This window comes from Anser anser (genome assembly GCF_964211835.1).
Source record: "Anser anser genome assembly, chromosome: 4".
NCBI lineage: Eukaryota > Metazoa > Chordata > Aves > Anseriformes > Anatidae > Anser > Anser anser.
Window position 1 is genome coordinate 32902903 of NC_139724.1, and position 15716 is coordinate 32918618.

At 41.5% G+C, this 15716-nt stretch overlaps 1 protein-coding gene across 5 annotated transcripts; it reads right to left on the reverse strand.

Annotated features, from left to right (window-relative positions):
* Nucleotides 1-7571: 7571 nt before the first annotated feature.
* On the reverse strand, nt 7572-15537 carry LOC310898652 (toll-like receptor 2 type-2). 5 transcript variants are annotated; one of them, XM_083834001.1, is made up of 5 exons: nt 15341-15537; nt 15048-15230; nt 13294-13361; nt 12708-12805; nt 7572-10312 (listed from the first exon to the last, which is right to left on the reverse strand). In XM_083834001.1, the coding sequence occupies exon 5, from the start codon at nt 10301-10303 to the stop codon at nt 7952-7954; it is 2352 nt and encodes a 783-aa protein (XP_083690127.1). In that variant the 5' UTR covers nt 10304-10312; nt 12708-12805; nt 13294-13361; nt 15048-15230; nt 15341-15537; the 3' UTR covers nt 7572-7951. The 5 variants fall into 5 exon arrangements, with proteins under 5 accessions (XP_083690127.1, XP_083690126.1, XP_083690124.1 ...); XM_083834000.1 differs by lacking the exon at nt 12708-12805; XM_083833998.1 differs by lacking the exons at nt 12708-12805; nt 13294-13361.
* Between the last annotated feature and the right edge of the window lie 179 nt (nt 15538-15716).

The window sequence follows — 15716 nt, forward strand, 5'->3', positions numbered from 1 at the left end:
TGTTAGCAATCTGTTCACCGTTACCATTTCTTGTGAAAACAGAAGCAAAACAAGTAGTTCCTGTCTTTATGTTTGTTTGCTTGTTTGTTTGTTTGTTTTTTCCCCTGGACTTTTCCCTGTATTAAACATTTTTATTCACATTTCATTAAGGGAGAAATATAGAAGTTTAAAACTTCAGTGGATTTACACAAACACTTCAGTACGAGTCACATATTCAATACAACACTTAGCATTTTGTGCCACTCTGCTAAACACACAAGGTCTTAAACTGTCTTTCCTTTCTCTTATCCATAGGTTGGTCTACACATGGTTCATCCTGATTTATAAACTGAGTTATGCAATTGGAATTGTGGGTTATTTAGCCATAATGTTTACCATGTTTGGATTTAATTTATTCTCTGGGTAAGCATCTTCAGGTAAAATTGGGATTGGCATCTGTTCTGAATTCCTCTTGGATATATATATATATATTTTTATATATATATATATATATTTATTTTTTTTGAGTGAAATGGCTCCAGGCTGGTCTTCTCAGCACCTACCTCAATATATGAAATCCTTTTTTATGTTGTACGGCAGCAGGTTCTCTTACTCCTTAATTTTTATTGCCACTTAATTGGTCTGAGGTTTGGTATTTAGTCAGTTTACAATTTGTGTCTGTGATGTGCAGAGAAGAGGGGAAAAACCTGAAACTTCATACAGCCACTGTGTTCACTGACTGAATACCTTAATTTAACTGCTGAGTAAATCCTCAGTCCTTCACTTACGTACCTGAAAAAGATGAGACATAAAAAGAAAACATACAGGACAAAAATAGTTCAGCACACTCACATCAAAAACACATTATAGTTCTTTCTGATAATTGTGCTTTCCCATTCTACCAGGCAATAGTGTTGCTAGGGGGTCTCCTCTTTTTATTTTGACTATTTCCCAAGCCAACACTATATGTGCAGATGGTTCTAGACCCAACCTCTTGATCCAGCAAAAATTTTTGTCTGGGTAGAATGTGATTTTATATTGTGTGTGTGTTTGTCAAGGCTTTCTGCCTGCCTCGCAGCAGCCCAGTCAGAGCTACTGTGCGGGGCTGTGTTTGAGGTGCCGCCTGACCAGAAATTCCAGGCATTCCTCAAGAGCACGTAGATGGACTACATAATGCATCTGCTCGAAGTCCCACACTTCTTGGAAGTATTGGAGATACTTTCTGCACATACATAAATCAGCTGTTCTTTTAAGTGTCAGATTTATTGCCCATACATTGTACAGTTGATTCACCCAAAAGCACATAGCTCTGTTGGAACATTTTCCCGGCAGAGATGTAACAGCCTTGTGTTACCAATACTGCAAGCTTTATTCCACTGAGGTAATTTGTTTAACCACCTAGCTTCCCCCACCAGTACGTTTTAAAAATGCAACCGCAACATTTGCCAGGTCTGTTTTAAAGGTTCTTACCTTGTGCCCTGATACAGCAGAAATGGGAAGCCCTTTTAAATGTTCATTGATAAGGTCTGTTTTTATGAGTAGCCCTGTTTCAGACTCCCAGGACACACAAAATCTCAGATAAATGAGACTAGATGTCAGCATTTTTGCCAACTGTGACTATTATTTGAGGGGAGTGGGGTGGGTGGGGAGGAGGATTGTTAAATACACCTTGTTGCAATTTAGCAAAGATTTTATTCAGAAGGTCATTGTCGTTTTCAGCTGAAGAAACTTAACGTATCTTTTAATGGCATCCTACACTATATTGAGATTTGGCTGGTCTTGTTGCTTCTGCAAACAATGAAATATACTTAATTGTTGTGTATGATAAGACTCTCAACAAACTTGCTTTCTAAGAAAATGTTCTGGCCAGACCTTCTTGTAGCAACCTCTAGTATTTGTGGCTTCAAAAGCAGTTCTTCACCTACTTTCAACATTGTTTGCTATCAAGCATTCAAGCATACTGATGCTTCAAGTATGAGGGTGTTTGTTGCTGAAAAATAAATAAATAAATAAATATTATATAAATAAATAAATAAAGTAAACCTGCAGTTTGAGGAAAGCAGGAGGAATCTCTTGTGCCCCTGGGCTCATGAGAAAAAGGTCTACCAAATACTCTTGCAGTAAACTAAACTCACTTTCCCTTAAGGGGAGCAGTTTTTCTGCCACAGACAAACCATTGAACTCCCTTGTTGATCTCATCATTAGAAGATTAGACTTTGTGAAGTAGTAGCCAGTGAAATATGCCAGTATCTGATCTGGGATTTCAAACAGGCTGGTCCCTATGTACAAGAGACTACAAAATTTCCTTAATTGCCATGGGAAGACAAGTTTCTTCCCCAAAGTCTGTGAAAGACACGTTCTTTCCTTTTTATAGTTTCTTCTTGTATAGTTTTTTTCATATAGTTCTTATAGTCTATTTTCCCTTTCTAAATAAGGTGACTATCTTAACACAATTCTCTTATGTCTCAGTTTCCTGAAATCAAGTAGATTTTGTTGTTGTTTAGCTCTTTATTTTTCTCTGTAAACCTGATCTTGGCATTTTTCCAACATCAGTGGCATACCAACCAGAAATGTGTCCAACAACATCTGTGTGGTCTGCAGGCAGAAAATATTTGTGGCTATAAATGAAGAAAGAATCATTGAAAATACCTACTATATCATTTCCATGTAATTATGGAACTCTTGTTTTCTCCTCTTTTGTGCTACATTAAAAGTAACAATAACAGCAATAAAAAACAAGGGAAAGAAAAATAAAAAGGAAAAAGCACATTCAGAAACAGCACAGCACAGAAGTAAAAATAGGTCTATGAAATATATTTTGGTTCTGTGACACAAACTGAGTCCATGCAGCTTTTTGATAGACAAACCCATGCAAGAATTGCCATAACCCCACAGTTTTATGCCAAAATCTGCCTTCCAGGTACTTTGTGCACAGCCTATTTGATTGTACCTGGCAGTACATTTGACCACCCCAGACGTGCTGGCCCATCGGCCAGGTCTGCTAACTCAGGATCCTGTACACTGCAGCCGATTTCCTCTGGCTGTGCCTGGGCTGTGCTTGAAGAGTTCCTATAAAGCAGCTGTGGAGCCCTTCTCAAAAGATGGCACATCCATAGGCTGCAGCCTGGCTGAAGAGCCCGTGTCTGATACTCAGGGGTACTAAACAGCTCAGCAATTTGTATTCCAGAAACTAAAAAGGAAGGTACCGCATACGTGCTGGAACACTGTTACTAATCACCCCCTTCTGCAGTTCATAAGCATCTTGGCTTCTTCTGTGCTGGAAAATATGAATACTGGTCTGGATGTTCAGGCCATTGGCTTCAACTTTAAAATATTTCTAAGTATTCTAAATATTTTAAGTCATTTGAAACTGCTGGGTTATAAAACCAGGCAGTATCCATAATCAGCCATTAAAATTATCTGTGGATGGTTTGACTAGGTTTGCAGATGAATATACTGAGTCTTGTTTACATCTGAAAGATTTGTTAACAATACACCTGATACCAGGTTTCATGAATCCTGCATCCGTGGTTGGTGTGCTGCTGGCAAGAAAGAGACTTCCCCATACCGCAGTGAGAAAGTTGATTTGAAGAGGATGTTAAGTAACCCATATCCTTTCCCTCACAAGTGTGCTTTTGATTTAGATTTTCTAAACTGTACCCTGATTGCTTGCTAATTCTTGTTTTGATCTGCAGTAGAGGGATGAGATGCCCACATTAAATAAATGGAAAAACAATTATTATTAAGGAGCAATTATATTTAGGGAAGATGATAGTTCTGTTTGGCTTTATCTTATCTAAGACTCCAAGCAAGTTAAAAAAAGAAAAATGCATATATATTTTCCTCCTTGGTCTTAAGACATTCGGAAATCATTTATATAATGAGAGGAACATTTTAAAGAATGTAAATCATAGTTTTAGAAAGACCATGCAGTGGTATTTGCTCTTTAAAGTAGTAACAAGATTGATATAATCCACTTTCAGAACAAGTGATCTTTTTATTTTGCCTCCTCTTAGTAGTTAGTAAACTTCCTTTTTTCTCTAGCAAATGAAATAAGTTGGAGATCTGCTGTTGCATCAGTAGAAACCTGCTTGAGTTGAAGCAAAGTTTGGCTTACTTCTTTGAAGCCTATTTTAAATACGTGTGAGGAGGAAATTCAAATTTAGCCTTTCCCCTAAAATATATATATATATATATATAAATAAAATAAAATAAAGAAGTAAACTAGAAGAGTTAATGTAAACTCAAAGAGATAATACTTTTGCTTTAATTCTGGCCTAGAAAAGCACCAAGATTTATCTATTGATAAATTTAATCTCCAGTTTTCTTAAAAACAAGTTAGGTGGGAAGGCACACCTGTATTGCACGGGCAACTTTTGGACTGGCTCTGCTACCTGATGGCTTGGTAACCAGTAGTTGTAGGTAAAATCAAGACATTAATTACTCCCCGGGTCTATAACAGGACTAAGATTATTAGTGAGAATGCACAGAATTGAATATTTACCTGTGTACAGTAATATGCATAGTATGTTCTTAGTTTTAAAAGACTAGAGAAAGTAGTTGGTTGAACTCTGATGTGCTATGCACACTTTTAGAAGATAGTGCATCTTTTTACACTGCAGCAAGACGGTATAGCATTTTTTTTTATTTCCTCATAGAATTAAAAGTTAGAAGATTACGCTAGGACAAAAAAAAAAAAAAACTTATTTTCTTACCATGTATATCCTTTTAAAAAAAAAAAAAAAAGGAAACAGTGCCAATATTTAAAGTTTGTTTCATTATCAAATATATTGGTAGTGGCTTCTAGTTGAAATTCTGACTACAGAAAGTAGTGTAGCAAACAAGGAGAATTTTAGGTCTGATAATGGTTTTGTGTACAGCAGATTCTGAAACACAGCACCCAAACAGTTTCATCATTCAGTTAATGTAAGGTAATATAAGATTACCATTAGCTTTTTTCATATTTTTTCCCCCACCTCTTTCAAGAACTGCTGTATCATAACTCCTATGTCTTCCAGTGGCCATTTATAGAAAGCTCTAATAGCAGCAATGTTTATGGTGTGCATGGTGGCCAGATAGACCTCCCTGGCATCTGAGATTTTGGCAAATATTTTGTGCTGCAGAGTTAGCTGGGGATACATATCTGGTGGCAGGGGAGATGCTCCAATTGCTCATGCTGTGAAGGCAGCAGAGGATGCAGATGATATTTCTCTTTTGCTTTTTTATGCCCACAATTGTTCAAGTTTTCAGTTAGTCAGTTACAAACTGACTTAACTTCTAAAAATTGAGCCGCCCCACACACACCTTTTTAAATTAATGTGTGTTCAGAAATAGAACAGGTGCCATTTAGTGACCTTACTGACAAAGTGTTTTCCCCGCTCGATTTCTGAACTGCTGCAGATAATACATCACAAGTAACTTCCTCCTACTTACTCTCCAACAGAGAGGAGCTGTTTTATTTGGAGGGGATTAAGTCCTGTTTGACTTACTGTCATCATGCTCAAAAGGCCCAACTTCCAATAACCAGCTTCTCAAATACAGGAGGAGGGAGTTAGGCTCTCTAATCACCAATTACTTATGTTGCTATTGCTTTTTTTTTTTTTTTTTTAATAAACAGATCAAAGTGGATGCATAACTCTTCCTGCTTAGCAGCTGAATGTTTGGCTTCTAAAATACCCTGGCCACACCATAAGGAATTGAAACACAGTTTGTTTATGCAACAATAGCCAGTTCTGCTTAGGAGTCCAAGAAGGTAGTCTTAGAAGCTAATTTCCCCAGCCTTGCTAAAGTAGCTTTTGAACTCAGATTAAATATGGTCAGTATTTTAAAATCTTCACAGTGTCATTAGAAGTGACAAATACAGGTTAGCTTTACTTACATCTTGATATATATAAGAATAAAGCAGAGATTGTATGAAGCCATCTAAGTGAAGGTAAGGTTTAGATACTAAAAATAGAAAATGATACAACTGAAAAAAAAACCACCAACACCTTAGGTAAATGAAAGTGAGAGCAAATATTAAGTACATAGAAGGCAGGTGGCTTTTTGCTTAGATGAACTAGCAAGGTTAGTAATTTTTGTAATGCTTTAAGCCTGTGTTCATGTATGCAAAAATGGATGTAAATAAATTTTTCTTTTTGTGTTACACTGACGGAGTTGCTTTATTGTGTGTGATAGGGAGGAATGTTTGTCCTCAGTCTTCTATCTGGCTAGAAAAGGACAAGAGGACTTCTGCTCTCACTGAAATACTGTCTGCACAGAGAACCTCCTATAACTAACACAAAAGGTAACTAGCTATGAGATGAGAGTTTTGGAGTTTAAAGTCAGATACAAATACTCAGGTGGCTGAACAGAGATTTTGTACACTTAGGATGCCAGAGACTAAAACACAACAATAAAAACATAACATGGACATAATCTATAAGGTCCTCCGATGCTTAAAGGGGGCCTAAAAGAAAGATGGAAGAGACTTTTTACCAGGGTTTATAGTGATGGGACAAGGGGTAATGGCTTTAAACTTAAAAAGGGTAGATTTGGATTAGACATTAGGAATAAATTCTTTACTATGAGGCTAGTGAGGCCCTGGCACAGGCTGCCCAGAGAAGCTGTGGATGCCCCATCCCTGGAGGTGTTCAAGGCCAGGCTGGATGGGGCTTTGGGCAGCCTGGTCTGGTGGGAGGTGTCCTGCCCATGGCAGGGGGTTTGGAATTAGATGGTCTTTAAGGTCCCGTCCAACCCAAACGATTTTATGATCTAATCCCAGATACAGCAAAAAACTCTGTATACATTTACATGGGAAGGCTTTTAAGGTCTGCTTCTGTACATACCTGGAAACGTCTGTTGCAAGTGCACTGTACCTAAACGCTGACCTGATCAAGTAGACAGTTCTCCCTCTCATCTGTCAGACAAGCTGTTAGGGTTCATCTAAAACTTCCTGTGTCTGCAGGAAGACTCCTGACTCCTGAGATACCCCTTCCTTCTTCAGTCACAACTGAAGGAAGAGGCTGGTGCCTGTGTCTCCATTTATTCCACTTCTTCAGCAGTTAGAGTCCTTGTCCAGTCATCTTCTTGAAAGAACATGGGCCCTACTGGCAGCAAACAAAACGTTTGAGGTAGGACACTACCCAGCCATTCTGGTTTTGTGGACTACATTTACAGAGAACAGAAATGTGGGAAATGCCCTTTTCATGCTGATGCCAAGGCTGTTGATTAGAGAGAAGAGTATGGTCTTGAATTCAAAGACTATATATATATTAGTAGCCCACACTCTAAGTGAGCACTCACAGAGCTACATTTAAGCAAGTCAGAAGGGTGTTTGGACCCTACTCTAATGCACCTGTTTCCATGCATGGTACAAAGAAACTATACTGAAAACATCCATAAATGCCTTTCACCAAGAAAATTGTCTGCCATAGAACATGTACATTACAGCAGCCAGCACTGCAGTGTGAAGGTGCATTCTTAGATTAAAGTTTACAGCCATGATTCTCAGAAGATTTGGACATTTAACTTACAGAGATTGTGAAATACTGTTGAGAATATGTCCTCTTAACTAGGGGAGCTAGGATGAAAATCGCATGTGATAAACGCAGTAATAAACTGCTGCATAAACTAACCTTTATTGCACTTGATTAGAAGTAGTTTATACAAAAAATACAGAAACACCCTTGGCTAAGCAGGCTCTTTTATACAGCTATTGCAAAGATTAAAGTATACAAACTACATAGCCATGTATCTAAATAACTTTTCATCATCAAATATTTAAATGAAACTGCTTTTCTTAATAACGCTGGTTAAAATGCGTAGAAAATTCATGACTACAGCAACAAAAATAAAACAATTTCACAGCAAGTAACAGAAATCTCAGTAGCTTAAACATTTGTTAGAAAGATATGGGTAGATCATGGACAAAGAGGCAAGGGAAATGAATCCAGCAGATATTTTCCACATACTCAGTCTTAAATGCCTCTGTCTAGGATTTTAGAGCTACTTTCAAATTAAACCAAAACATCTCCTGCTGCTCTTCTTCATGAGGCCACTCCAGGTAGGTCTTTGTGTTCATTATCTTCCGCAGTTTGCAGAACCTCTTGGGAATAGCTTGGCTCTGGATGGGCTCCAGGAGGATGAGAATCGCCGCATCGTTGTTCTCGTCAAAGAGGCGGAAGTGCGAGAAGTCCAGCTCGTACTTGCACCACTCGCTCTGCACAAAGTGCTCCGACAGCACAAAGAGCGTTTTGTGGCTCTTCTCGATGGAGTCGATGATGTTATCCACAATCCACTTCCCGGGCACAAAGTCCCGCTTATGGAGGCACAGCCTAAAGGGGGGACACGCCTGCTCCAGCTCCTGCACCATGACGTTTTCCACCCAGTTGGAGTCGTTCTCGCTGTAGGAGACAAAAGCATCGTAGCAGATGTCCTTTGGCGGGGCTCGCTTGGGCTTCCGCTTGGCTTGGAGCCACGCCCACGTCATTCTCATGTACCAGACTGCGTGGTACTTGTACCCAATGGCCACCAGGATGAGGATGACCAGGAAAACCACAGCGCAGATCAAGGACACCACCAGGGACCGGTGACACTCCATCAGTGAGAGCTGCACGGCTCCAACCTGCACCCCTCTCACCGACAGGGGAGAGTCGCAGATGTAGCTTTCTGGCCACCCCACGAGCACCTGGCCTATCCCTGCCTGGTGCTGAATGAAGGAGAGGAATTCACAGGAGCAGATAAAGTTATTGGCGCTGGCATCCAGCAGCTCCATTTTCTTGAAGGACTCCAACTCTTCCTTGGAGAAGCTGTTGAGCTTGTTTCTTCTGATTGACATGGCCACCAAGTTAGGAATGCCTGCCGCATCAGGCAAGGCCTTCAGCTGGTTTTTTGCAAGGTACAGCTCTTTGAGAAATGGCAGATGCAGATTAAATTCCTTCAGGTTGTTTGCACTGATGTCCAACACTTCGAGAGTTGAGGGAATGCAAGCCGTTAATTTGGGAATTTGAGTACTGGAGAGATTCAAATATTTCAAATTTGCTGGCCACTCACACACATCTGGAATCTCACCAAAATTGTTTTGGCTAATGTCTAAAAGAATTAAGTTTCTTAGATGAGACAAGCTTTTAGCTGTCATTTTTAAGTCACTCAGTGAATTCTGACTTAAATTTAAAGTTCGTAGTAAAGGCCAAGCACCTGGACAGGCTGAGTGCTCCAAACTCTGATCTCCAAGCAAATTTGCACTAAGGTCAAGATACTCTAATGACAGAAGTTGTTTTGAAAGCCTGCATGGTACCAAAAAGACCTTGGTATTTTCAACTGTGATTTTGGTAAAGAGAGATAGTAGATCTAGTACAGCCTGAAGATCTGTAAACAAATAAAATTCCTCTATAGATAATTTCTCTATTGTCAGAACTGTCAGAGACTGTGATTGGTTTGCGTGAACTTTTAAATCCCATCGTCCAGTGCCCAAGAGTCTACAGTCTTTCATCTCCACCTCAACTAATTTTGGCATATTTTCTAAAATACTGACAATCCCAGGCACAGTAGCATCTGTGAATAAGACCTGTTTAAAAGAAATTTTCTTTGCAAAAGACAAAGATATAACTCTCAAAAGTTGTATTTCTTCAGGTATATTGAATGCTATTTCTCTAATTTCTAACCAAATGGCAGAGTGCAGAAGGTCCCGAACAATTGCTGAGAACAGATCTACCCTTCTTATGCTTATGATCATGTGATTTATCTTCTTAATTGATTTCAGACTTCCGGGCTCATACAGACTGAGATTGCTGCCCTCGATCCACAGCTGGTTGAGAAGTGTAATGCCCTCAAAGTTTCCTTGCCTTATTGTGGAGAACCGCGGGTTGCCCAGGTGGAGGGAGCTCAAGTTTCTCAGGCTAGAAAAGGGAGAACTTTCCCCCAGGTCGCTATAGCAATTGCCGTGAATGTGGAGATGCTGGAGCGAAAAAAGGGGCTCAAACCACCCTGGGGACAAGTGAGCCAGGCTGTTATTTGACAAGTCCAAGAGCTCCAGTTTCCCCAGGGAGACAAATGAGTCCTCGTCTATGGAGCTGATTTTGTTGGACTGCAGCAGCAGGGTTCTCAGGTTCACAGCCTGCTGCAGATCGTGCGCTCGGATGTGCTTTATCCTGTTGCGGGCCAAGTCTAACACCGTGATTTTGTCCGTGAGCCCTGAGGGAATGAAGTCCAAGCCCCTGGAAGAGCAGTTGCAAAACTGTGTGGCATCGCATGAAGGACAGGCCTGCTTCAGGGCTTGTTCCTCAGAGAGACTGACAGCCAAGACCATGTACATGGCCCACACTTGCCAGGTATGTGTAGACATTTTTTTTGCCTAAAATATGAAATAGAGAAAATACAAGATGATTACTTAGTTCTGAAGTAGCTACATTTTGGATAATAGCTATAACATAACCCTTACTGTTCCCTTTAAAGACACTGTGACTATATCAGTTTTTAATGTATTTCAGAGATTACATAGATTAATCAAATAAGGGACACTCTACATACATATTCCAAAATCACTTGCTAAATGCTAAGTATATTGAATTCATTTTTTTCTTTTCTCCTAAGGGTTCCAGTTTTGGAATTAGGACTATCAATTATTAGTTGTACACATTTTTGACAGATTTAGCTAAACATCTGAATAATTACAACATTCTTGCTAATATGATCCTTTGCCTGTTTAGAAAATAGTCCCCATATATCCCATCCCACCCCCAATCCTGTCTTAAGTAGTTTTCCTCTGGATCTGTGAATATTACTTTGTATATTCATTTTTTTTACTATGAAGAGTCTTGCATATGTGATTCAAATCCTGGTCACATTAAGAAGAGCCTGTGTCTTGTGGGAAATAGAATCACAGAGTATCCTGAGTTGGCAGGGACCCACAAGGATCAGCAAGTCCAGCTCCTGGCTCCACACAGGACCACCCAAAAATCAGACCCTGTGTCTGAGAGCATTGTCCAAATGCTTCTTTGAACTCCGGCAGGCTCAGTGCTGTGACCAGTGCCCTGGGGAGCCTGTCCCAGTGCCCAATCACCCTCTCGGTGAAGAAGCTTTTCCTGACATCCAACCTGACCCTCCCCTGTCCCAGCTCCATGCCGTTCCCTCGGGTCCTGTCGCTGTCCCCAGAGAGCAGAGCTCAGTGCCTGCCCCTCCACTCCCCTCGTGAGGGAGCTGCATGCCGCCATGAGGCCTCCCCTCAGCCTGCTCTGCTCTGGGCTGAACAAACCAAGGGACCTCAGCCGCTCCTCATACATCTTCCCCTCTAGTTCCTTTGCCATCTTTGTAGCCCTCCTTTGGATGCTCTTTGATAGTTTTATGTCCTTCTTATACTGTGGCACCCAAAACTGCACACAGTGCTCAAGTTAAGGCCACACCAGTGCAGAGCAGAGCAAGACAATCACTTCCCTTGACCAGCTAGCCATATGGTGCCTGATGCACCCCAGGGTATGATGGTCGGCCTTTTTGGCTGCCAGGGCACACTGTTGACTCATATTCAACTTGACGTCAACCAGAACTCCCAGATCCCTTTCCACAGGGCTGCTCTCCAGCCTCTCGTCCCCCAGTCTGTACATATAGCCAGGGTTGCCCTGTCCCAAGTGCAGAATCCAGCACTTGCTCTTGTTACACTTCATGTGGTTTGTGATTGCCCAGCCCTCTAGTCTGTCTCTCTGCAAGGCCTCTCTACCCTTGAGGGAGTCAATGGCTCCTACGAATTTACTATCATCTGCAAACTTTGGTGTTCATTCAAGTCCTGCTTCCAGTATGTGGATTCAAATCCTGGTCACATCAATAAGAGTCAGCATCTTGTCGAAAATAGTAACGTTCACATTTAATATTTATACCAGCATATGTCTAATCTCACTTCTGGCAATAAGGAGAAGCTGGTTGAATACGTTTCTGTCCCTTTCTTCTGCCTTAGGCTATTCTGGGTGTGCGTGTGCTAGGAGCTGGGAGCTACGTATTTGTCTTGATGTCTTTGTAGGCCATCATTACCATGCTGTGATCAGTCTGACACTTGATACTGAAACTTAAGCTGGGAAAACTGGCCACTGTAAACAACTGACTCTTAGCTCTTCCTTTTTACTGCTACATCTTCCTCCTCTGCTAGGGGCTTTTTCTGCTTTAGGTCTGTGTGGCAGATCTGGCTGGTCAGGCCTAGATGTAAGGAAGATCCAGGGGCTCTTGGAGCTTCCTGCAGCCAGATCCCTTGGCTGGACTAGACCAACTTTTTCTCCATCCTCATAGCCTGTTCCTCATCTTCTAGACCAAAATGATTCAAAAAAATCCACACAGTTGTAAATTGTCTCACTTCTCTTTCCCCTCACATTCATGCCTTTTATAATACTGATTTGAAATGGCTTTTTGTGTTACAGAGCTTGCCATAAAATCCAGCCTGGCCCCCCTTCCAACAGAGACATTAGATCTTCTCTCCCTTTGAGGAGTTGGAAAAATGATTCTTAAAGCCTGGGAGGGCTGTGTTCCTTTTAAAACACTTATTACATATTGAGTTATAAATCTATTTTGTTTATGCTTTCTTGGCAAGGATCAAAGAGCACTTTTAAAGCATGAGACAACATTCCTCAGTGTGTCACAAAACCCCTGGGATGTAGGTATTTTACCAAGGGTGAAAAGAATGAACCAACTCCAAAAAAGACCAGAGAACAGATTCCCAAAGGTCATCATGGGATCTACATCAGGTTAACTGGATTAGATGTACTCACTGAGGGGAATTTTCTCCTTCGGTCATCCCACTGAGACTCTGTGCAGAAGATCTACTGCAGTTTGAATTCATACCCCAGTTTGTTTTACAGTAGCTGACCTACAACAGGAAAATTTAGGCAGACAAGTCCTAGCATTTCTAGTTGCGTTATTTTTAGCTGGAGTTTCTTAAAATCTTTCAAAAGGGGCAGAATTTGAGCATATGGGGAGAGGAGGAAAGGATCTGGACAATTTTTTTCAGTCCTTCCATCTTTTCCCACCTAAAAGACTACAAGCATTTTGACCTCTTCTGCTATTTTCCTTTAATCTCTCTTTTTCTCTGATGTGGAGCTTTGCGTCCTGAAGGACACATTCATCTCCCCAGACTTCAGATGCCCACAGCTGAGGTGGTCATTCACTCCGTCCTCCAAAGTCAATCAAGATAAATAACAACATTTAGGGGCAATTCACGTCATGTCTCTTAGACACCCGCATTAAGATGTGATGCCTCCAAGAGAAATTACACCACCAGCTTAAAATGGTTTAGGTATCTAGATATTTAAGCAGGTGAATCCCACCCAAAGAGTTACAATCTGTAGCCACAGTCACCTGCTATTCAGCTGAGGCTCTTTTACAGGGCTGCTTTGGTCACACGAGGCTGCCTGGATAACACAGTGCTGTAAGCCATAGGAGAAAAGTTGTGGTTAAGATTGGTTTCACAAGCAACACACTGAAGTGGGATTTCTAAAATGAATAGCAAGCCCAAGTTGTTGTCAAACCGCCCACTGTTAGAAAAAGCAAACAGAAACAACCAGGCAACACAGTCCATCAAAATCTATCTATAGGTAGGTTATTTACAGATGAAAAATTGGCAGAACAGAAGGTAACTGGGCTGGTACTAACTACATCAGAAACACCAGCTGAACCCAACAACTCTCCTCCTTACCAGCAGGAACTGAAGGAATGAACTCAGTTTGGTGGTACAGGAAGAGATTTTTTTCTTTATTGTCACTTCTTATTGTCACTTCCCTGAGCACCTGTTTAAGGTTGTTTTGCTTGTCTGTCACATGGGGCAAATACCTGGGGAAATTCCATTCCTACTCTCATTCATTTTCAGACATTCTTTTCCCCCTCCCATTCCTGTCTAATAATGCAGTTTCCTGACTTCCAGGGTCCTTTCAGGCCTCTCCACATCTGCTCAGAAATACAGCCCCACTCCCTATCATCAACCTATCAAAGAATCACTTGTTCCCCATTTCACTGGACAGAAAAAAATTGCCACATAGAAACTGAAACACAGCTAATATGCAGAAACTTGCACGGATATGGTCGTACTGTAAGGCACAGTGATGAACTAAATTTTCAAAGTGTTTCTAGTTTATGGACAAAGGATCCAAGCCATCAGACATGCTCAGGGTTATCTTTCCTGGTCCAGGCCAGTAGAAGTATATGCACATATTCTTAAAGAAAACAAGTGTCAACAGACCAAGGTTCTATAAGCACTGATAAAGGTGAATTTAACTGCGTGCCAATAGCATGCAAATTGTTTCTGGTTTGGGAAAGAGTACCAAGCTAAAAGAGAGCTACTAACTTCTAGCAGAGCTGCAGTCTGAGGGGTCACTGGTTGGTGAAAGGATCAATCCACAAGTAGATTGGGGAAGTCATTACTTCCCATTTGGTTGTGTGTGGATTACATACATCCTGGGTATTGCTCACCAGCATTTCCTTAGAAGTATATATGCATATATACATACATACTCACACATGGCTGTGCAACGGGGTTGCGTGACATAAGTAGCTAGCTGATCACACAGCCCCAAGACCATTGCTTACTTAGCTCTTTCCTGGTTGTATTCCTAAAACAAAAGCAGCCCATATTCACACCTAGCCTTCCCTGGGCAGGTGGTAGTGATGTACAAATGGCACAAAACAATGAATAGGACAAAACACACACAGGGCACCCTCCCAAGAGGAAACTGAGATGAAATGACACAGCCTGACCCAGCTTGTCTTTTTTTCATGTGCTGCTTTCCTCTGTCGCCCTTTCCTGAAGAACGTTGCTCCCATCAGCATGTCCCGGCTCTCCCAGGGAGCCTTCCCTCTCGCTGCCTGCCTGCCATGCAGCCCCGCCAGCTGCCTGTGATTGCTCCTGCCAGGAGTCAGAAATCCTCCCCCCTGTCCCGCTCTCCCACAGGAGCCAGACCATGCCCAGCAGCCCCAAGCATCCCGAATCTCCCATGCAGAGGAGGACGACATGGTGGCAGAGATTAGATAGCCCGAGTGCTCCATCCCCACTTCTCGCTACAGCATTGCAGCCTCACTCTCTCCCTGCGTCTCCAGCCTCCACCCGCCTGCAGACTTACCTCCATGTAGAAAACATTCCCTGGTGCTCCAGCTCTGGTGCCTGCGTGCCGGTTAACTTATTTCATGTTTCATTTCTCTCTTGGTGATCACTCTTCACTCAGCTATCTCTCATGCTGCTGTCGCCTTCCCACTTCACTTCTCAACTTGGGCTATGCAAGCAGGGGAATTCCCACCTAGAGGATCTGATTGGCATAAGATCAGTAATGCTGTCGGTCTTCTTTAAATGTGTGAGCCCATAAAATTCTGTGTCTATGGTGAGAGCATACCACATAAAAGTCAAGGTTTTTCTTACCTCTGCCTGACCTTCTCTGAAACGTTTCCCTCCTTACCTCTAGGCATGCAGCCTCCTAATCAATCTTATCTGTGCTTAGTGTTTGCTATCAGATGATTCACTCATCACTTGCCTGGAACTCAGATTTGATTAGCCCTTGAGCTATTCTGATCCAAGAGGGTGAACAGAAAAGTTCCATTGTAGACTTTGGACTAACCCTAGAGATGTCATTGTAACAGGAAAGTAGAACCGAAAGTGGAGTTTGCATGCTAACCCCCAGAAGCTGCAATCTTGTGTATCTATGCATACACATGCACACAGAAGTGTTAATATGTATGTATACATAGGCACATACACAGATATATATATGTGTACACATATGCCTGCAGAGACACAC